At 48.2% G+C, this 22971-nt stretch overlaps 1 protein-coding gene across 1 annotated transcript in view; it reads left to right on the top strand.

The window, feature by feature from the left end:
* The first annotated feature begins 1606 nt into the window (after positions 1-1606).
* Positions 1607-22971, top strand: part of HELZ2 (helicase with zinc finger 2) — a 47605-nt gene continuing 26240 nt past the window's right edge. The window contains exons 1-7 of the mRNA XM_063296870.1: positions 1607-3086; positions 5200-5383; positions 6889-6996; positions 11918-12441; positions 15103-15741; positions 16101-16884; positions 19080-19155. Coding sequence (XP_063152940.1) covers positions 2089-3086; positions 5200-5383; positions 6889-6996; positions 11918-12441; positions 15103-15741; positions 16101-16884; positions 19080-19155 — 3313 coding nt within the window. The 5' untranslated portion in view covers positions 1607-2088. The remainder of the gene's footprint in view (positions 3087-5199; positions 5384-6888; positions 6997-11917; positions 12442-15102; positions 15742-16100; positions 16885-19079; positions 19156-22971) is intronic.

Genomic DNA, 22971 nt, shown 5'->3' with positions numbered 1-22971 from the left:
TGCACCATACTTAAAAAGGGGGCAGGGCTTCAACTGCACTGTCACCGTTACCATCTTGACTTTTTTGACCCCTCTCATCAGAAGCCCTTGCTCTGCATACCTTACCATATGATTTCTCACCATGCTAACAATGGCCTCCTTTCTGGCTTAGCCCGTGCTCCGAACCAGGCCCATTTGGGATCCTTTAAGGTCGAATGTATTGTGCAGAAGGATTGATGCAGTAACCAGCTGAAACACGTTGAATGAACTTGGCTGTTGAGTAAGAGACCCAGGACGAAATTTCCCAGCTGTCTCGGGGTGGTGTGTGTCGCATGGTGCCTATGGATGTCTGTTGGGAGAACGGGCCACTGTGGGAGCTTGCTGCTTTCCTCAGAATAACAAGAAGCATTGCGCTGTTTTGCATGTGTGTGCAGTGTCAAGATGCACACAGAAAAGGGCCGAGGTCCTTCCAGTATTTGGTTTCTTTGAAGGTTAAGGATGAAGGGTCCCCTGTGCCAGCACCGAGGCATGTCTGACCCTTTGGGGGGACGCCGCTTTCGCGACGTTTTCTCGGCCGACTATAGAGCGGGGTGGTTTGCCGTCACCTTCCCCAGTCGTCCCCTTCCCCAGCCAGCCGGGTGCTCCTTTTACCGACCTCGGAAAGATGGGAGGCTGAGTCGGCCTGAGCCGGCCACCCGAGAACCCGGCTGCCGCTGGGTTTCTATGAAGCTCAAAAGCATGGGATAAAAACCGCAGCCTTGCCTTGTTTGTTAGGCCTGCTGCTCCAGCCTGTGGAGGTTCCATCAGCATCTTGGGGCAATGGCTGCTAAACCAATCTTTCCCCCATGGAACTGGCTGCTTAAGAATTCCTTAGAGCAGCGTTCCTCAACCTTGGCAACTTTAAGGTGCGTGTGGTGATAAAAGGTACCCCCGTTCCCACGTTACCTGCATTCACTACAAACCCTATAAGGTGCCCCCTCATACATTTGTGTCACGGTACATCATTTGTATTGTGACGTCAGTGACCCAAATTGGCCTCTTTTGTGTACAGGTAGTCCTCGCTTAGCGACCATTCGTTTTACAATGGTTTGGAGATACAACGGGGCTAAAAAAAGTTACTTACGGCCCATCCTTGTAGTGACACCCGTTGCTCCCCCATGGTCACGTGATTGCAACTTGGGCGTTTGGCAACTGGCTCGCATTTATGACCGGTGGCAGCGTCCTGCTGTCATGCGATCGCAATTTGCGACCTTCCGAGCTGGCTATGGGTGCAGGGGTATGGCTTCCCTCATTCACCCACCTTCGCCCCGTGCAGACATTGCTGGCTGGAATATTTTGAGGAACTGCTGGGCTGCTTTGAACCTCACTCACTCCTTTGTGACTTGAGCAGTAGCGTCCACTGACTCTCTAATTCAGTTTCTCAACCTTGGCAACTTTAAGATGTGTGGACCTCAACTCCCAGAATTCCCCAGCCAGCTTGATGATGTTTGGGATACTCCCGTTCTGTTCTTGGCCCTAAAGTCAGCTTCAGAGATCTCTCATAGGTTGTGGCCTTTCGTCTTCTAGGGATGCCCTTGAAAAAGAGCAAGGGCTGAACATACCAGCTTCTGTGGAACTGGGTGCCCTTCCCCTGTGTCTGTTTTCACGGGCTGGTGCGCTCCGTTGTTACTCCTCTTTCATTTACCCTGTTTTAAATGGCTGTTGGCTTGATGGTTTTAGAGCTAATGTAAAATGCTTTGGGATATACTGTGTGTGTGTGTATTTTAAATGATGAAGGGGTATAAGACGTTTTTCTGATAAATACATAGCAGGGGGAAATGTGTGGGAACAGGGAGTTGCATCTGGCTTCTCCTAAATAGTGCTATCAGTTCATCTGCTTCAGTGTTTTGCAACCTTGGCGACTTTAACACGTGTGGACTACAAGTCCCAGAATTGCTGGCTGGGGAGCTCTGGGAGTCGCAGTCCGCACATCTTAAAGTTGCCAAGGTTGAGAAACCCTGCTCTACTTGTCCTTCCTTCTGCAGCCTGGAGGACTGCAAAGCCCTCTTGCGGAGTGTTTGTAGCCACCCTGCCCTCTGCCCACCAGCGCGTGCGTCCTTTGCTGACAAGATGTCCCACGTGAACGGGATGGTCTCTGTGCCACTGGACAGCCTGCAGAAACAGGTGACCCTCTACCTCGCCTGCTCCAAGTGCAGCCAGCAGGAAAACGAGAGCACCTACGTGCTGAAGGAGGTGGAGCACCACTGCATGATGGAGATCCTGCTCGCCAGGTGCAAGGGGAAGGAAGGGATTCTGTGGCGCAAGGTGGACAGGCGACCGAGCTTCCCCAATCCGGCTTGCTACGACATCTGTCGCTATTACGTTGCTGGCGCCGGCTGCTCCAAGCACCATAACCGGTGCACCTTCGCATGGAGCCGAGAGGAGGTGATGGTGTGGACCTTTGAGAGGAAGCACAACATCAAGAGACACGTTTTGAAGAGGCTGTTGCAGCAGGGCCAGCTGGGCCACAGGGCTGGTCCCCTGCCCAGGCCTCCTGATCTCAGCATCTGGGAGGAAATCTGCAGTGAGTTTGGGGGTTATTTCCAGGAGATCTGCCAGCCCTGCTTTTACAGCAGCCCGCCCCGGATTTCCCCCAAGGGCTCTGCTCAGAGCTGCAAGGTGCACCGGGGAGCGCTCCTGGTCCACGTGATCGTTGACGGCAAGAAAAAGGAGCAATACACAGAAATCCGGCCCTGCCCGGCAAGCCTCAGGCCGTTCTCGTACTGCGCCTTCGTCTCTGCCAGCCAGCCCTGCAAGAACACCGCTCAGCCCTGCGGCTTTGCCCACAGTGATGTGGAGCTGGCGGTCTGGAAGGCGGAGCAGAGACGTGGCTTGGCGCGCTCCGACCTTCTGCGCCGGGGGGCGGAGCAAACGCCGAGCACGCTGGACGCCCCGCCGAAATTCCACTTTTACTGCCGAGCGTGCCTGGTGACCTGTGATTCCCAGGAGAGCTTTGAAAACCACTGCTCCTCTGTGGAGCATGCGCAGCTGATCGCCACCGACACGCTGATTGAGTGGTGTCACCGCGCCCCTCCGTACGATCCGAAGACCTTTGCTCTGTGCAGCCGGTAAGCGGGACGGTGCAGGGGAGTTTGTGCTTTGGAAGCTCCCCAAGTTGGGCCCAGAGCTATGGTTGGGCTTTGGAGTCTGTTCCCTGACCCTTTGGGCTTTGTCTAATGGGCAAGCTGTTCTCTGCACCGGCTGTTCACTTTATTTCATTTATACGAGTGACCGGAATGGATCAGAATGGTATGTGCAGTCTACCTTCCCTGCGTGTACTGTTCTGAAAGATTTGATAAATCTCTTCCTGCAACACCCTTCTGGACCATGGCTTGGATCGCTCTTAATGCACTGTATGGAGCAGTGTTTCTCAACCTTGGCAACTTTAAGACGTGTGGACTTCAACTCCCAGAATTCTGGCTGGCTGGGGAATTCTGGGAGTTGAAGTCCACACGTCTTAAAGTTGCCAAGGTTGAGAAACACTGGTGTAGAGTCATCTAAAGGGCAGCTGTTTGTGACCTCAATTCCTGGTAGAGGGTTTGAACCCATAGAAAAAGATCCAGGTATGTATGCTTGGTGATTCTTAACATGGATGGAACTGGTCACAAACTGTGGTCAAGGTAACTGAAAACACCACAGGGGATATACTCTATGTAAAAACAGATAAATGTAGGAAGTTAGATAAAACCTCATATGTGGGTCATGACCTTATGCAACATCTGCACCTCTCTTGAGGGAAGGTGGGCTGCATGTAGCATTTTGATCCCCTCTATCTCTTCCTCCCTGCAACACTGCTGAGCATCAGGGCCTGGAGAGCCCTAAAGCTATGCACCGTATACACTCATGCAAGTGTAAAGGACTGTGAGTTGAATTCCCGATAGAGGGTTTGAACCCCATAGAATAATACCTAGCTACCTGCCTCTGACAAGTCCCAAATAGAGGTAGTCCTCGCTTACCAACTGCCTTGTTTAGCGACCATTCAAAGTTATGACGGTGTGAAAGATGTCAGCTTGGCAACCAATCCTCGCATTTATGACCATTGCAGCATCCTGTGGTCATGTGATCGCCCTTCATGTGCTTCACAACCGAGCTGAGTTAATAGAGACGGTGGAAGTAAACCAAGTCGCTGGTTCCAGTTGTGGTCACTAAGAAGGGACTACCTGTAGCATGAAACCAAACAGGGAGTGCCTCCTGGTGGTTAATGTATGTGAATAACCAGAGCTTATTTGTACCAGTTTCCAATGCTCGGTCCCACATCAGAGTGTGAAATCAGGGTGTGGCAACACAGATGAAGAGGTGGGGCTCTGCATCTTAGGGACTGGATAGTTGATTTATTGCTGATGGAAAAGCAGTGAGATCTTTTTTTAATAGGAAAAGAAATCCTGTCCCCTTTCTGCTTGCACAAAACAAGAGGAAATGATGGGCATCCACAGGGAAGGGCAAGTGATGTCATGATGCCATCGTGCAAATGATGCCCATTATGTACCGTGTGTACCCCCATACAAGGTACCCCCATACACATGTGACCTGCATTCACTACCAAGCCTATAAGATGCTTCCCCAGATGAACATGTCACAACACATCATTTGTATTGTGACATGAGTGACATAAATTGGCCTCCTGTGTATAGGTAGTCCTTGCTTAATGACCATTCAATTGAATGACGGTTCGGAGATACAACAGGGCTAAAAAGAGTTAGGTACAACCTGTCCTCAAAGTTATGACTGCCAAACCACCCCCATGGACATGTGATCACAATTCGGGCGTTTGGCAACTGGCTCTCATTTACGACCAGCTGCAGTGTCTTGCAGCCATGGGATAGCGATTTGCGACCTTCCCAGCCAGCTTCCAACAAGCCATATCAATAGGGAACCATTGATTTGCTTAATGGCCATGGTAAAAATGGTCATAAAATTGGGTCTGGTCACATGATTCCTTGCTTAACGACTGCATCGCTTAGCAACCAACACCGCAGTCCCGATTGTGGTCGTTAAGCGAGGACTACCTGTAATGACCCCTGTGATATCACTGTGGCTACTACCTGAATCTATGCAGGAGTGAATCTTAATCAGTTTCACCCAAAAGAGAGGAATAGATTTATCTGTACCACTTGTCCCCTTCAATGTCCCCCCAAGCCTTTATACCAGGTGGCCTTTTATATTTCCTTCTCTGCGTTGCAGACCAGATATTTGTGAATATGGGCAGGATTGTGCAATGGCACATTCGGTCAAGGAATTGGAAGAGTGGATCCAGAGGGCGAAAATTGCTGAGAAAAAAAAGAAGACAGCCAAACAGGAGGGCCTTCTGGCTTACCAGGATCGGCTTATTGCTGAGTACCAGACAAGCCGCAACGAAGTCTTAATAGTAAGTGGAAGGCTCTGAAGGGAAACCCTTGCCTAATGTGTGGTTTTTGGCAAGAAAGTCTGCATTGGGGTGAAGTAGTAAGAGACGAACTGCCTTCTATTTCAGAAGCAAGGTCCTTCCAATATTTGGTTTCTGTGAAGCTCAAAAGCATGGGATAAAAACCGCAGCCCTGCCTTGTTCGTTAGGCCTGCTGCTCCAGCCTGTGGAGGTTCAATCAGCATTTTGTGGCAATAGCTGCTAAACAAATCTTTCCCCCATGGAACTGATTGCTTAAGAATTCCCTAGAACAATGTTCCTCAAACTTGGCAACTTTAAGATGTGCGGACTTCAACTCCCAGAATTCCCCAGCCAGCATTCTGGGAGTTGAAGTCTGCACATCTTAAAGTTGCCAAGTTTGAGGAACACTGCCCTAGAGCAACATGCAACATCCTAAACAATAATTCTGCTCCCATAGAATTATTGCAGGAAGATGCTCCTTTAATAAAACATGTCTCGTGCAAGTGTTCCCCAACCTGGTGCCTGGCTGGGAATTACAGGAGTTGAAATCCCACCACAGCTGAGGGCGTCCAGTGTGGAAAGCTGCATTTCCAATATTTTGCTGCATTTCCAATATTTTCTGGCACCTACTCAGATGTTTGCTTGGCAAGACATAAAAGCTATGTTTTCTGTGGGGCTTTGAGATGCAATTAATGAGTTCTTGTTGCTGAGTGAGGTGGTGATGATTGTATATTTGTTACCTTTATTATTTTTGGAATCTTATGCTATGTGGCTTTGGCTTCATTTTATATTACAACGTGTGGGAGTTGGTCCTCGATTGCGGCAGTATACAACATAAGTAGAAGGCAGCGGCTTTCCCAGATCTGATGAATTCTTAAATGGGAAACTCTTTGAATATTGTAAAAGGTCAAATATTTCCCCTCTGCACGAGCCAAGCATTAAGGATGGCTGTTTAGAACTGATGAACCAAATCTGTGCGTGTGTGGATGTCTGAGGGAAGGGGGCCAGTGACATGCAAAGGATGTGAATTACACAATTTGCTGCACAATGATGTCACACTGCACATGACATCCCTGTGGCTTGCATCAGACGCCTGAGGTTGACCGACTGTGCATATCGCAGTAAAACATGGTTGGTTGGGCTAGAGTTTATGGCGCTCCTACCCTCCCACAACAAAATAATGGCTGATTTCACAGAACACACCAAGGCAAACCTACTTAAAGCATAGAATGATGTTGTGCAGCTGGGTTGGTTGGGGGAACCCAAGGCTGTCTTCAGACAAAGCCCCCAAATTCAGATCAAACGCTTGTCCAAATGGTAAATTTTGGATTTGGAGCGCTGCACAACAATTCTGCAGCTGGGGACCAGAACTCAGTGTAGTGCTGTTATGGAGCTGGACAACTGAGGTGGCCCAGTTATGGTCTCAGGCTGGGACAAAGGAAAACATGAGCCCTTCCGCTGTTCTCCTGCCTTCCACCCCTTTCTCACCTCGTTCTTCTCCCCATCAGATTTCTGAGGCCGTGGATGGCGTGAGCGTGACGTGCCAGCAGCCGCTGCGGGTGCAGTCAGAGAACAAGAGGTTGCAGTACAAGTGGGTCTTCACTGTTCATTCCCAGGTGAGCCAGAAAGGCAAAATAGACCCTAGGGATGTAAAGAAGGGACCGATTTCTCCTTTGATGGGGTGCCTGGTGATGAAGTGTTTAAAGGTTGATAGAAGAACACCAAGCAGCAAACAGCAATCTTGCAGAGTAGACGCGTGAGCCAAAAAGAGAACTTGCACATTAAGCTTAATTAATGTGAAAATTCAGAAAATAAATTCAGTCTTCACACTGTAGTTAGATGAAGAAAATAAAGAGCTTACTTTTATTCAGTAGATCTGGATACAGGCAGGTTCATAGTAGAAAGCACTTAATCATCCCTGGTTCTTTGTAGACATTATCTATATAGAATAGAAAGTCTGTGTGCAGGTGAGATGGTAGGGGGAGGAGCTGCACGCAGCACCTCCTGCTTGCAGGTCTGCCAGAAGGGTAATAGAGACTGTTAATCCCCAAGCCCAAGAAGGAGGAGAAAGTGGAAATCAGGTGACCCATGTGACATCTCACAAGCACAATAGAGATGCATTTACTAGAGCGACCCCCTTATGCTTATGAGACAATGCTGAGTTGACCCCTGATAATTCCAACACCTGGAACCCTGCCCAGCTGCATCACCTATAAAAGAGAATCTGTGCCAGCGTTTCTGCTGGGGGCATGTCATGTGGCGAGTGATGTTCTTCTCCATGATTTGCTGAATGCACGGCAGTTGGCTGGATTTGCACAGAGCGGTTAGTCACAAACAAGCGAATCGTGTGGTGGCTTAAGGCACTCTAGGAGTGTATTTCTTCAGCCCAATCCTGCTGGCTGGGACTCGCAAACGCCTGGAAATCTGCCTTCCTTTGAGGAGCTTGGAGATGAGGTTTTGGAATCTGGAGTTCAATCAGCCACCACAGAGTCAGAAATGTCAGAATTTAAGGAACTTAAGTCAAACCAACTTTTTCTTTGTTAAAACTGCTTGCGCTTGTCTCACAGATACGCAGACACAGAGACCACAGAACCATGCACATAGGGTTAGGCTAGCTGTAGGGGGCTGGGAAGGTCTAAGGGTCCCAGTTGACAAGAGTACTTCAAAAAGCTCTTTGTTGTCTCCCAACGAGTGAAACATCCCTTTTGATCTTTCAAGTGCCTGGAGGAAGGGAGTTCTCTGGATCCTTCTGACCTTCATGTGTCAGGCTGGGGGTGATAAGACAGCTGCTTGGATGGAATGCCATCCAGATGAAAAACTCCTTGGTGATCGCCCATCCAGCATCTCCCACTTTGTGCCACCACATCTAATTGCTAGCTGGAATTTAACTCATTTGGCTCGCTTTTACCCTTTTAACCATAGCACATCCTCCCTCCTTCCCTCCCCTTCTCTTCCTTCTCTTCCTTCTTCTCCTCTTTCTCCTTCCTTCCTCCCTCCCTCCCCCCCTCCTTCCCTTCCCCCTTCCCCCTCCCTCCTCCTCCCCCCTCTTTGCTTTGTTGGCCAAGAAGGCTCGTGACTCGGTGTGAGCTGTCACCCAATAGACCACACCGAGGCGGGAAGGTCCTTTGTTCTCTTTTATTCCTGTGCACAGCAACAAGGGAGGGCTCCTGCCCAAGTGCAAGAGCCCCCGAACCACACACCTGACTTCCCTTTTATCCATTTTCTAGCAAGGAAATAAAGGTAACAAAATTTCTTTATTGGCTATTTCTTTTAGTGCTTGCACAGTAACTCTACATGCTACACGCTATCCCATAATATCCCTTAGCATGTTCTATGTTTTCTAAGACCCCCCACCTTAGGGGTGTGCATTTTACTATGTTAATTAGCCTTTAGGTTACAGCTAGGTCAGCTGGTGGTCTCGTAACTAGGTCGGTCTGTGGTTTCTGAATACTTGGAACCCCATCTTCCTTTTTCCAAGTACAGCAGACTCTTCCACCTGCTGCCAGTCACCTGTTCAGCCCACATCCTCTTGAAACTTAACCACAAGCATCTAATATTGTCTTGTTAGCAAGCATCAAACAATAATTTTCTCCTGTCTACCTGGGCCCTCAGCTTGGAGTTCTCTACTTCTAAAGATCAAGTCTATCATAAGTTGAGCTCAAGGGCAGGGGATGCCCATGGGGGCGTGTCCATGTCATTTTTCCTTTTTTTGCAACAATGCAGAAGTGGTTAGCTTTCTTCCAGAATGTGTTTTCAATTTCCCTGTCTAGTCCACAACCGTGGAATTTCCTGGTGGCCTCCCATCCAGTCACCAAACAGAGCTGACTCTGCTTAGTGTTTGGAGATCAGCCAAGGCCGGCCAGGGGCTGCTGCTTACCAAGCTGGCCTCTCTTCAGATGGGGTGCAGGAATCCCTGGATGGACGGAGACATAGAACAAAAAGTGGGAAGGACTGGAAGGCTGTTTGAGACATCATGTTTTTCTCTTTGGTAGAGCACAAAGTGTATTTTTGTAAACCACAAGCCATAAGTTCTTACTGCCTTCACTGCTTGCTAGCAGAGTGGACAAATTTATTTGATTTGTTCAATTGCTTCCCGTTTCACTCTTCCCAGGGCACCTTGCAACACCAACCAAACCAAATGCATGCAAAGAATATTTGCAAAAGCACAAAAAATATGCAAAGAATATTTTAGAATATGTCAAGAGCATTTAAAAACCTGCATGTTTGCATATGCCAATATGCATTCCTTGCCAAAATGCAAGCAACCGTTTTTCAAACAGCCAAAGGAGTAAAACTCGACAATCAAAACCTCATTAAAGTATACAAATGCCAGTAAAATCATGAGCAAGTCAAACTTGGCTGAAGACTTGCATCTTGATTGCTTAACTAACCATGAAGGAAGGGAGGTCCCTCCCACCACCGTCCCTGCCGAAATAACATGATCTAGAGCTAGGAAGGACATATCCGTGACCTCATTACCTGTCTCAGCTTTTTCCTACCTGACCCCATCCACATCTGTGGGACTAATGAACGCCCATCTTTCCTAGCCAGTGGGACCAACAGTTCTCCAGCATTTCTCAAAGCGGCTATGCTGGCTAAGGATGATGGGAGCTGGAGTCTAACTCATTTGGAAGCCCAGCTGGTTGGCTTCTTACATGGGTCAGTTTCTTCCAGACGTCAGTCACTTTTTTATTCTCGAAGTGACTGGTAGAGAAGGAGAGTGGGAATTGGGCTCCTGCAAAATCAGGATTCCCTCTTCTGCATGGCCATTAAAGATGCAAGAGCTTGTCTTGCATCTGACCCGCACTCAAAATATAGTTCCATGGTTGAAAAGATTGGAAGGATTCTCCTAATTCAAGGCAATTCATCTCAGTACCTGAAATCTAATCTCAAGAGCGGGAGTTTCCTTCCACAGGCTTCCTTGGACAAAAAACCAGAGAAAAAAAATTGGCAGGGGTGTAAGATGCCATGAGAAGACAGCGGGGGTGGCTGAGCTCAGAAAAGTGTTTCTTTGAAGTCCTGGCTGTCAGCGTTTATTTGAGGAAGCTGCAGGCTGAGAGCACAGTTTTCATGGACCTGTGATTAAATTTGGTAGGGATTTGTGTTTGGGAAACACCACCCCTGTGGTTTGTAGAATTGTAGAATGTTAGGGTTGGAAGCAGAGATGTCTGCAGGGTGGGGGGCAGTCAAAAAAAGTCAAGATGACGGTCACAATGGAAATCCCTGTTTAATTTGCATGTAATATAAAAGGAGCGTGACTTCAATTGTGCAGTTGGGTCAACCTTCGAGGTAGACCAGACTAGGGAACCAAAGTTATGATTGCTTTGATAATACTACTTTTATGATAGGGCTACAGTAACAGAACCTTGCAAGTCTGAATATGCCTCCCCACTCCCTGCCTTTATGCTAAAGGAAACTAGGCAGGGTCAAGTCTGAGACGCTTTCTCAGGTTACAGTTCTGGCCCAGACTCAGGTTTCTTTTATATGAATGTTGTCTTGGTGGCAGCTCTTCCTCCTGTTCCTCAAGGTTATTTTTATAGCCCATCACAAGTTGTGATTGTAGTCTTGACTTTTTTGACCCTCCCCCCCTGCAGACACCCCTGGGTAGAAGGAACCTTGGAGATCACCCACTCCTGCTAATTTACATTGGTGCTTTTGTTTATTGTTTTAACCCCATTTCTGTTTGTAGGTCTGTAAGCTGTGGAGAGTCAGTTACGATTGCAGCAGATTAGTCCCACAGCTTACTAATCATATAACTAAATAACCCCCTGCCTGGTGCAGAAATCGGTTTCGCCAGCATCCCTGACTGATGGCCATCCCTCATCACCCCAGCTGGGTGAACATGTATGGAAGCCTAGGATGCAGTCTATTGTGAATTGAGGCAGTTGTGCTTCTTCAGCATACCACGGTAAAGCAAAACACAACATAGTAGAAAGTATAAATCTGTAGTGGTATGTGGGAATGACCCTGGGAGGCAGGTGGAAGAGTCTCAGGCTAGGCAACGGCTAGATAAGAGGCAGCTGAGCCCACAGAAGGAATGGGGGCCTGGCAAACATCTCAGAAGGGACCCTCCCTAGTTTCTTGGGCTGTAAAGACACGGGGGAGAAATGGGCTTTCAGACTTACAGGATTCTATTAATGTAACCTTACAATAAAGTAGAATTAGTCCATCTGGTTGTGCTTCCTTGCTAGGCCGACAGAAACAGACTACGGTAGTTTCAGATTTATGGCCCCTGTTGGCTTGGGTGTCAAGAAACAGACACCAAGGACTGCTGGAACTTTACTTTATTGTTATAGGGTATAGTAACAGAAACTCAGAACCCTGACAGAGTTTTCCTTTGCCCCCTCTTATATCAAGGAGAATCAAGGTGGGGTTGTCTTGAGTTTCTTTCTCACCCCCTCTTCCTTCCCAGGGCTGAGTGGATGTTCACCTAACCCTCCCTGCATTTCCATTTCAAGGTTACCTCTGACACAATTCTGTACTGAGGGTCTGTTACCCCTGGTCCTGCTGCCTGTACCTTTTCCCTTCCAATTTCAGAAGCCGCTGATCCACGTGGCCCTATTAAAGAGAGTCCCAGGAGCAAAATTCTTCCTAGCTGTGCAAGGGCACTCCCAGCTTCTCACCTACGCTTCCGGACAGAGCTTCAAAACCGTGCGGTCATCTCCACCAGCCACCGAGGTGAAAGTGTGCTTGGTGAGTCACACCTTCGGGGTCTACGAGCAGTGGCTGGTATTTGACTTCGGCAGCCGTCCGGTCTTGCTCCGAAAGCTCCAGGCCCGGGTGGGTCAGAAGGAGTCCCCCTGGCGGGTGGATCCGGCCACAGAGCCCGTGAGTTGCTTTGTGGACCTGGGGCGCTGGCATACTGGGAACCGCATGGTGGTGCCCAGCGTGGAACGCACTGACAAGGAGGTGGATCTGCTGGCTAAGTACAAGGCCCCTTCGCTCTCGATGGATTTCCAGCGAGGGGCTCAGGGCAAGCCCATCGCCCGCATGAACTACCGGGAACAAATGCACAGCTTCCTTTCCCGGGAAGAAGAAGCTCAGCAGCTTTTGATCTCCAAGTAAGTGGACCCTCAACTAGAGCAAGATTGGTGGGATGATGTTGACTGCAAACACCTCCCCTCCCCCAAAGAAGTTCCATTTTCTATCCCAGAGTGGAAGAACCAAGCTCTTGGGTGGGGCTGGTTGTTTCGATGGTGTCCCCCCACCCCGCGGCTTTCCCTTGCCACCTCAGCCTGAGACCTGGTCTTGTTTGATACCGCAAGGGGATCCAGATCGTTTCAGAGTGCTTTTAGCAAGGGGACCATAAAGCCCTCCTCTCCTTATGGAGTCCAGTTGCAGCCAACAGCAGAGTTTCACCCTCCCCATCAAGAAAAACTCACCAAAGGTCTCATTAGTTAGAAGTATTCTTAAAAAGAACGGGGCTTAACAGGCAGAATCTTGGAAACCGATGAAGTCCAAGCTGCAGCACTCATTCAGTAGTGATTTAATTAAGATGGGAGAGAACTGTTTGAGCTTCTTTTTCCTACAGCTTGCAAGATCAAAGGGCTAACCACCCTTTCCCCATTTAAGAGTGGCCCTAAACTATCCATCTGCTGATAGTTAATGATGTTTGGGATACTCCCGTTCTGTTCTTGGCCCTAAAGTCAGCTTCAGAGATCTCTCGTAGGTTGTGGCCTTTCGTCTTCTAGGGATGCCCTTGAAAAAGAGCGAGGGCTGAACATACCAGCTTCTGTGGAACTGGGTGCCCTTCCCCTGTGTCTGTTTTCACGGGCTGGTGCGCTCCGTTGTCACTCCTCTTTCATTTACCCTGTTTTAAATGGCTGTTGGCTTGATGGTTTTAGAGCTAATGTAAAATGCTTTGGGATATACTGTGTGTGTGTGTGTGTGTGTATTTTAAATGATGAAGGGGTATAAGATGTTTTTCTGATAAATACATAGCAGGGGGAAATGTGTGGGAACAGGGAGTTGCATCTGGCTTCCCCTAAATAGCGGTATCCGTTCATCTGCGTCAGTGTTTTGCAACCTTGGCGACTTTAACACGTGTGGACTACAAGTCCCAGAATTGCTGGCTGGGGAAGTTGAAGTCCACACATCTTAAAGCTGCTAAGATTGAAAAACACTGATCAACATGGTCCACAGCAGCAACTGTGAATCTAGCTATAGATTACCCATTCCTCTTCCTCTTCTTCCTCCTCTTCCTCTTCGTCCTCTTCTTCTTCTTCTTCTTCTTCTTCATCTTCATCATCATCATCATCATCATCTACTTTTAATATTATTAAACAACAATATCTGCCTATCCCAGGTCCTTGGGAAAGACGTGATAGGTGGATGAAGATGCCAAATCCAGTCTAAACATCTGGCTGACTGTGCGACCAGCCATATGTCAAATTTACGTGCCGCCCAACTCCCAGCAACTGAATCCAGGCACTTCAGCATGGAAAGCTGCCAACGTCTCCCAGCTTCTGCATCTCAGAGTGGGGACGCTCAACCATTGTGTTGCATAGATAATATTTGTCAAAGGAGATAGTCTCCCTTGCCCCCCATATATGCAGGTAGTCCTTGGTTAACGACCACTTGTTCAGCGACCGTTCAAAGTTGTGATGGCGCTGAACGAGTAGGACTTACAACCGATTCTTGAAATTCCGGCCATCGCGGCGCTCCTGCGGTCGCATGGTCGCCATTTGCGACCTTCCCTGCCGGCTTCCCACAAGCAGTCAAGGGGAAGCTGGCAGGGAAGGTCGCAAGTTGCTCCCGTGAGTCACTCCTGCTGCTTTTTCTCCTGCGGAATCTGCTAGATCCCAGGGATCTCGTGCTCCAAAGTGTAGGCCTACCTGCGGCACCCCTCACCTGCGCTTGGTAGAGCACGCCTGCCTGTGCTTGCAGGGTACCGCAGCAACCTCTCCCCCATGCGCTTGTGTCTCCCCCCACCTGGCCACACCCCATAGCGCTCACTTGCCCCCTGGCCTGCTTGCGAGCCGCCCAGGACTTGTGACATCCTGCTGGCTTCCCCCTTGACTTTGCTTGTTGGAAGCTGGCAGGAAGTTGCAAGTTGCGGTCACGTGAGGTCCTCGCTTAACAACGGCAACAGGGACTGCCAGAATTGCCATCGCTAAGCCATGCGGTCACATGATGTCACACTTTATGACTACATCGCTTAGGGATGGGAATTCCAATCCCAATTGTCGTCGTAACTCGAGGTCTGCTTGTAAGGCATTATCAAGCCCCATCTAGCTGGGCAAGATCGAGAACCAGGCAGATTCCCGGAAGGGATCTTGGAAACTGCGAGAGGAATTTCACTGAATTTTTTGAAGGCAGAATCTCTTTACGTGACTTGAAACGCTTCTTCCCAGCTTTTTGGTCACCTGGGCTGAATTGCTGGAGATAGTTGCCAACGGAGCCTCCTTCTCTCTCTTGACTGGTTACGTTAACTTTCCCTTGCCCAGCCTCCCCAAACCTCTTGCAGGCATGTAGGCTGGGGATAATGGGAGCTGTGGTTAATCATCTCTGGAAGGCCGAGGAGAGCAAAGCAACAATAAGTCCCAGAATGCCCATCCATTTTGACAGCCGCAGTCCAAATTAATTTGGCTCGGAGGGGGAGGACATTACAGGGAGAATATGGGCAGAGTGGCCATTGTCCCAGCTGCTTTCTCTTCTCCTCATTCCCCCAGTTCCTTCTGCTTCTCTGCCCCATGACCGATCTACTCCTTGTTCTGGCCCAGGCTCAACGTGCAAGCGGTTGTCTCCCTTGGACAGAGTGTGGAGCTACTTACATTGGGGATGAAGTACGCTCCCCCGGGACAGCTTTATGCCCACGTCCCGACCCCTTACTCATTGACCGCAGACTCAGATGAAGGGTACCTGCTTCAACGCTCTGTCCTCACGGCCTTCCTGGCCCTGGACCCACCTACCAACAACCGAGTTTACGAAGTCTCCATCGAGAAAGAAGCCATCACTGAAAGGAGCGTTTGCCTTCTTGTGCCCCAGCGGTGCTGCATCGAACTGGGCCTCCAAGGAGGCACACTTGCCAAGGTGGAAGTCCAGTTCCAAATCAACCAGCTCCAGTTCTGTCAATGGCACCAGGCGGTGGACAAGTTATGGGATGTGAAGCTGGTCTTTCCAGATGTGGCCACCTGCTCTGTCCCACGGCCTCTTGGATCATTGCGGGTGCCATGGGGGAATGCGAAGCAGAAGCAAGCTCTTTCCTTCATCACTGGCCAGGTGTCTGACTTCCGTAGGGCACCTCCTCTTTTGATCTACGGACCATTTGGGACAGGGAAGACCTTCACGTTGGCCATGGCTACGCTGGAGATCATCAAGCAGCCCCAAACTCGTGTGCTTATCTGCACCCACACCAATAGGTAATCCGGGACTTAGGCTGAATGAGAGAAGCAATTTTTCTTGTTCTGGGGGTTGAGATTATGTTAGGGACTCTGTTTTAATTATTAGCTGGGTTTGCACAATATGGGGCCCAGAAAGACAAGATGGTCACGGGGTTGGAAGCCCTGCCCCCTGTTCACAGGGGTGGCACAGCAACTCAGCTAAAAAAGGGTGGGGCTTCAATTGTGCAGCTGGGGCTGCCATTTTCACTCTTTTTGCCTCCCCTTCCACCCTCGAGGGAAATACAATTAAGCAGGAAGCTCTGTGTCTACGTAATGAAGACTTTTCTGGGGATCCGCAGAAACGCGAGAACCCCTGTTGCAACCCCTTTCTTTTCCAGCGCGGCTGATATCTATGTTCGTGAACATTTCCACAACTACGTCAGCTCAGCACACCCCGAGGCCACTCCGTTACTGGTGAAATACGCCGGCCGTTCGGTCAGATCAACCGACCATGTTACGCTACGCTACTGCTGTCTCTGTCCGAGTGGGAATGCCTTTTGCCCCCCTACTAAAGAACAGATGGATCGTCACCGCATTGTCCTCACCACCTGCATGGTGTCCCGGGATCTTGGGGTGACCCCCGGCTATTTCAGCCACATCTTGATTGATGAAGCTGCCCAGATGTTGGAGTGTGAAGCTCTTGTCCCCCTCTCTCTGGCTACCCTGGAAACCTCAATCATCCTGGCGGGGGACCACATGCAGATGACCCCCAGGCTCTTCTCCCTGCACAAGGATGAGCAGTCAGCTGACTACACGCTGCTTAATCGCCTCTTCCAGTGTTACAAGAAGGAGCAGCATGATGTAGCCATCAAGAGCAGGATTATCTTTCACGAGAACTATCGCTCTACAGCAGGAATCATTGAATTTGTCTCAAGGCACTTCTACGTTGGCAGAGAGGATGCCATCAGTGCCAAGGGCAACATACCTCCTCACCCAGAGTTCTATCCACTCATGTTTTGTCATGTGGCTGGTAGTGCGGAGAGGGACAGATCCATGAGCTGGTACAACCTCTCAGAGATTGAGCAGATCATTGAGAAGGTGCAGGAAATGGAGCAGAAGTGGCCGGATGTATGGGGCAAGAGGGAACTCAAGTCCATCTGCGTGGTCTCTTATGGCATACAGGTAAAGAGTTATGCATTAGAGCAGTGTTTCTCAACCTTGGCAACTTGAAGATATCTGGACTTCCTCCCAGCACTGAAATCCAGACATCTTCAGGTTGCCAAGATTGAGAGACAGAGAATTATTGAATTGAAAGGGACCCCAAGGATCATCTAGTTCAGTACTTCCTAATCTGGGCAACTTGAAGATGAGTAGACTTCAACTCCAAGAAGTCCTTAGCAATGGCCATGCTGACTGGAGAATTCTGGGAGCTGAAGTCCACACATCTTAAAATTGGCCAGGTTGGGAAACCTTGTTCCAGTCCAACCTTCTGCAGTTTGCAGGAAAGCGAGTTAAGACATCCAGGAGAGATGGTTGTTCACCCTCTTCTTTAAGACCTCCAGAATTGGAGAACCTACAGTCTAGGAGCTGGCAACTTTTACCTGTTATTTCTGGTCCTAGTTTTTGTGGCCAGGGAAAAGAGCTCCTGACCATCTTCCCTTAGCTTCTCCTTATGTACCTGTGCATTTCTGATTCACCAAAGGTGACCTTGGCTATCCACCAAAAAACTAAACATGATCCGACCTGGTTAATACTTGGATGGAGGAGTTCTAAAACCCTCCAGGACTGTATATTAGACCAAAAAGTTAAAAAAAAATGCTGGTAAACATCCATGATCATCCACTTCCATGCTGCTAAGAGAACAGTATAATGTCTGCAGGTAGTTTTCAGGTGTCAGGCTTGATCTGAAGAAACTTTACATTATCTCCAGCATAAGGCAACGCCTTACAACTTGGCTATTCTTGGAAAATCTAAAGCAGGATTGAAACTTGATGATTCTTGGTTGGGTGGGAGATCACCAGGAACTCTAAAGCTCTTGGCTAGAACGGGAACTTAGGAAAAAAAGTCTCAGAGGAAGGCATTGAAAGTCCACATCCCTACTGTTGCCCAGAAATTAGAACTTCCACAGATGTAAGTCCCAAGTGTAGTGAGAACATGGCGATTTTTTTTAGAGTTTTGCATTTTCCTTATAAGCTATCATGACTCTGTTCCCTGTGAGTTTTGCATCTGAAATTGCACTGAAGGGTGTTTGTGTTACTTGCTAGCATGACAAGGACAATGATTGTGTCTTGAAAGCCAGACCTGGCTTTCCCTGCTCAATTCCCTTCCTATGCTTGGTAAGTTCCATCTGCCCAGAATTATGTTTCTGATGGAGCAAAATAGTTTCAGCCCTATAGAAGGATGTTTGGATCACCAGTACGGATGGCTGTCTATATGGGTATCAGTACATCTGCTGAGGCTGGTGGTGGTAAAGGGGGTCCAACAAGTCAATATAGTGGTCAAGCCCATGCAATTGAAGCCCCACCGCTTTTGAACGTGTGATGCGCATAAAAATGGGCAGGGCTTGATCACAGGGAGGGGGGAACCACCATCTTGACCTCTCCAGCAGATGCTCCTGATGCATACAAAGATTGGGTGGGTATAATGGGAGCTGTGGTTCAGTGCATGTGGTGCGCACTAGATTAGAGTTGAAGAGAATGCAGCCTTGGTGGTATTATTGCTACCCTGGTCCAGAAGAATTCCATTATAGTAGCATTGTAGTATTTTCCATTACTACATTATAGGCAGATATTGCATTTGATCCTAAGAAAATAAGAACGTAAGGAGACCCCTTCTGGATCAAGTCAAGGCCCTTCCGGTCCAGCATTTTGGCCAACCAGATGCTCACAAGCAGATGATGGAGAGGTTCCTCTCTCCCACCAGTGTATCCCTGAAACTGGTATTTTGGGGACATGCTGCACCTGACCCAGAGGTTACGTGGAGTCTTCAAATAGCCTTGGATAACCTGTGCTCCATGAGTTTCTTCAGTGCTCTTTTAAAACCATCCAAATGAGAGGCCATCACCAGGTCTTGCGGCCATGGTTTCTACAGGTTAATCTGGTGCTTTTCCTTCAGCTTAGCTCCACGTTGGGAAAAGTCTGTTGAACATTGGCCTGGAATGCAGCTCTTAAAGCTTCATTTTGTTAGAGGCTCAGCCATTGGTTCATTTGGTTCCTGAGGCACATTTTTAATGTTTAAGGGTTTAACAGTTTTACACTCTGATTTCAACACGTGGCAAGCCAGCCTGGGAAGGACCCATTGCAGAAAATTTTTGACGAAAGCAAAGCAACTCTAAATCCAGGAATAAAAGAATGTGCTGGCATTTTTGATTTCCCCAGGTGAGACTCATCCGTGAGAAGATGAGAAAGCGGGGCCTGTCAGAGGTGACCGTGGAGAGCTATGACAACTTGCCAGGTAGGGCCCTGCTCAAATTTGACCTCTCCTTTACAAGAAGGAGTTTTTGTTTGTTGTTTATTCGTTTAGTCGCTTCTGACTCTTCGTGACTTCATGACCAGCCCATGTCAGAACTTCCTGTCGGTTGTCAACACCCCCAGCTCCCCCAGGGACGAGTCCGTCACCTCTAGAATATCATCCATCCACCTTGCCCCTGGTCGGCCCCTCTTCCTTTTGCCCTCCACTCTCCCTAGCATCAGCATCCTCTCCAGGGTGTCCTGTCTTCTCATTATGTGGCCAAAGTATTTCAGTTTTGCCTTTAATATCATTCCCTCAAGGGAGCAGTCCGGCCTTATTTCCTGGAGGATGGACTGGTTTGATCTTCTTGCAGTCCAAGGCACTCTCAGAATTTTCCTCCAACACCACAGTTCAAAAGCATTGATCTTCCTTCGCTCAGCCTTCCTTATGGTCCAGCTCTCGCAGCCATATGTTACTACGGGGAACACCATTGCTTTAACTATGCGGGCCTTTGTTGTCAGTGTGAGGTCTCTGAACTATTTTATAGAGATTTGTCATTGCTCTTCTCCCAAGGATTAAGCGTCTTCCGATTTCCTGACTGCAGTCAGCATCTGCAGTAATCTTTGCACCTAGGAATACAAAGTCTTTCACTGCTTCTACATTTTCTCCCTCTATTTGCCAGTTATCAATCAAGCTGGTTGCCATAATCTTGGTTTTTTTGAGGTTTAGCTGCAAGCGAGCTTTTGCACTTTCTTCTTTCACCTTCATCATAAGGCTCCTCAGTTCCTCTTCACTTTCAGCCATCAAAGTGGTATCATCTGCATATCTGAGATTGTTAATGTTTCTTCCAGAGATTTTAACTCCAGCCTTGGATTCCTCAAGGCCAGCTTGTCGCATGATGTGTTCTGCATACAAGTTGAATAGGTAGGGTGAGAGTATACAGCCCTGCCGTACTCCTTTCCCAATCTTAAACCAGTCCGTTGTTCCGTGGTCTGTTCTTACTGTTGCTACCTGGTCGTTATACAGATTCTTCAGGAGGCATACAAGATGACTTGGTATCCCCATACCACTAAGAACTTGCCACAATTTGTTATGGTCCACACAGTCAAAGGCTTTAGAATAGTCAATAAAACAGAAATAGATGTTTTTCTGAAACTCCCTGGCTTTTTCCATTATCCAGCGGATATTGGCAATTTGGCCCCTAGTTCCTCTGCCTTTTCTAAACCCAGGTTGTACATCTGGCAATTCTCGCTCCATGAACTGCTGAAGTCTACCTTGCAGGATCTTGAGCATTACCTTACTGGCATGTGAAATGAGTGCCACTGTTCGATAGTTTGAACATTCTTTAGTGTTTCCCTTTTTTGGTATGGGGATATAAGTTGATTTTTTCCAGTCTGATGGCCATTCTTGTGTTTTCCAAATTTGCTGGCATATAGCATGCATCACCTTGACAGCATCATCTTGCAAGATTTTGAACAGTTCAGCTGGGATGCCGTCATCTCCTGCTGCCTTGTTATTAGCAATGCTTCTTAAGGCCCACTCAACCTCACTCTTCAGGATGTCTGGCTCTAGCTCACCGACCACACTGTCAAAGCTATCCCCGATATTGTTATCCTTCCTATACAGGTTTTCTGTATATTCTTGCCACCTTTTCTTGATCTCTTCTTCTTCTGTTAGGTCCTTGCCATCTTTGTTTTTGATCATACCCATTTTGGCCTGGAATTTAGCTCCGATGTTTCTAATTTTCTGGAAGAGGTCTCTTGTCCTTCCTATTCTATTGTCTTGTTCCACTTCCGTGCATTGCTTGTTTAAAAATAATTCCTTATCTCTTCTGGCTAACCTCTGGAATTTTGCATTTAATTGGGCATATCTCCCCCTATCCCTGTTGCCTTTTGCTTTCCTTCTTTCTTGGGCTACTTCTAGTGTCTCAGCAGACAGCCATTTTGCCTTCTTGGTTTTCTCTTTCTTTGGGATGTATTTTGTTGCCGTCTCCTGAACAATGCTGCGAACGTCTGTCCAGAGTTCTTCCGGGACCCTATCTACTAAGTCCAGTCCCTTAAATTGATTCTTCACCTCCACTGCATATTCCTTAGGAATATTAGTGAGCTCATATCTAGCTGATCTGTGGGTCTTCCCTAATCTCTTTAGTCTGATCCTAAATTGTGCAAGAAGAAGTTCGTGATCTGAACTACAGTCAGCTCCAGGCCTTGTTTTTACCGACTGTACAGATGTCCGCCACCTTTGGCTGCAAAGGATGTAGTCAATCTTATTTCGGTGTTGTCCATCTGGTGAAGTCCATGTATAAAGCCGTCTCTTAGGTTGTTGGAAGAGAGTGTTTGTTTTGCAGAGTGAATTGTCTTGGCAAAATTCTATCAGCCTATGTCCTGCTTCGTTTTGTTCTCCCAGGCCATGCTTACCTGTAATTCCAGGTGTCATTTGACTGCCCACCTTAGCATTCCAGTCTCCCGTGATGAAAATAACATCTCTTTTAGGCGTGTTGTCCAGTAGGTGCTGCAGATCCTCATAGAACTACTCTACTTCAGCTTCTTCAGCATTTGTGGTTGAGGCGTATATTTGGATCACTGTGATGTTAGATGGCTTGCCCTGAATTCGAATTGAGATCATTCTATCGTTTTTTGGATTGTATCCAAGCACTGCTTTAGCCACTTTACTATTAATGATGAAGGCTACTCCATTTCTTCTGTGGTCCTCTTGTCCACAGTAGTAGATCTGGTGGTCATTTGATGTGAAGTGGCCCATTCCAGTCCATTTCAGTTCACTGACGCCCAAAATGTCTATCTTTAATCTTGACATCTCACCAATAACCACATCCAATTTGTCCTGGCTCATAGATATTACATTCCAGGCTCCAATAGTGTGTTGATCCTTAGAACATCGGATTCGCCGTTCACCACCGGCACCGTCGGCCGCTAGCCGTCCTTTCAGCTTTGAGCTAGCTGCCTCATCACGTCTGGGGCTAGTTGAACTCATCCTCTGTTCCTCCCCAGTAGCATTTTGACCATCTTCCGACCTGGGGGTCTCATCTTCTGATGGTATACCAACATATCTCTGGTTGTACTGATCCATTTAGTTTTCACGGCAAGAATACTGGGGTGGGTTGCCATGACCTTCCCCAGGGATCGCATTTAGTCTGACCTCTCTGTCATGACCTTCCCGTCTTCGGTGGCCCTTCACGGTTTAGCTCATGGCGTCATTGAGGTGCTCAAGCTCCAGCACCACGACAAGGTAACGATCCTTTGCTGAAGAAGAAGGAGTTAGAATGACCTAAAAAGCATGTCTGTGAGAAACACTGAAAAGATCACAGCAGTGCAACCTAGCCTTTCCCCAATGCAAAACTCTCTTGATGGGTTAGGCTAGGTCACCCATTGTCCCCAGCCAACCTGGCTGTGCTGGTTATGGATGATGAGAGCTAGCATCAGGAGGGCTCCAAGGTGAAGGGGGGAAGACTGCTGTGAAATATTTTGAAGTTGGCATTTACCTCCTGCCTTCTCAGGTCTGGTGGTGTAGGGAATCAGGGAGATGGCCTGGAGGGACGTAGGCAAGAACTGTTAGAGAAGCCAGGAGGGATGAAACTATTCAGAAGAGGCTCAGGCAGGCTCGTCCCAGATTCACTGAGGTATAAGAGGAAGGGGAGGGAAGGCACCATCAGGCTTGCAAGGTTCTGTTGTTAGAGCCTATCTCAATGAAGTATACTTCAGTTCTTCCAATGGACTCTCTTTCCTGATATGGTCCACACCAGTGTTGCGCAACCTTGGCAACTTGAAGATGTGTGGCCTTCAACTCCCGGATAATTGCTGG

Source organism: Candoia aspera, chromosome 3 (assembly GCF_035149785.1).
Source record: "Candoia aspera isolate rCanAsp1 chromosome 3, rCanAsp1.hap2, whole genome shotgun sequence".
NCBI lineage: Eukaryota > Metazoa > Chordata > Lepidosauria > Squamata > Boidae > Candoia > Candoia aspera.
The sequence above is the reverse complement of the archived record's forward strand: the minus strand, read 5'-3'. Positions and strand labels throughout refer to the sequence as shown.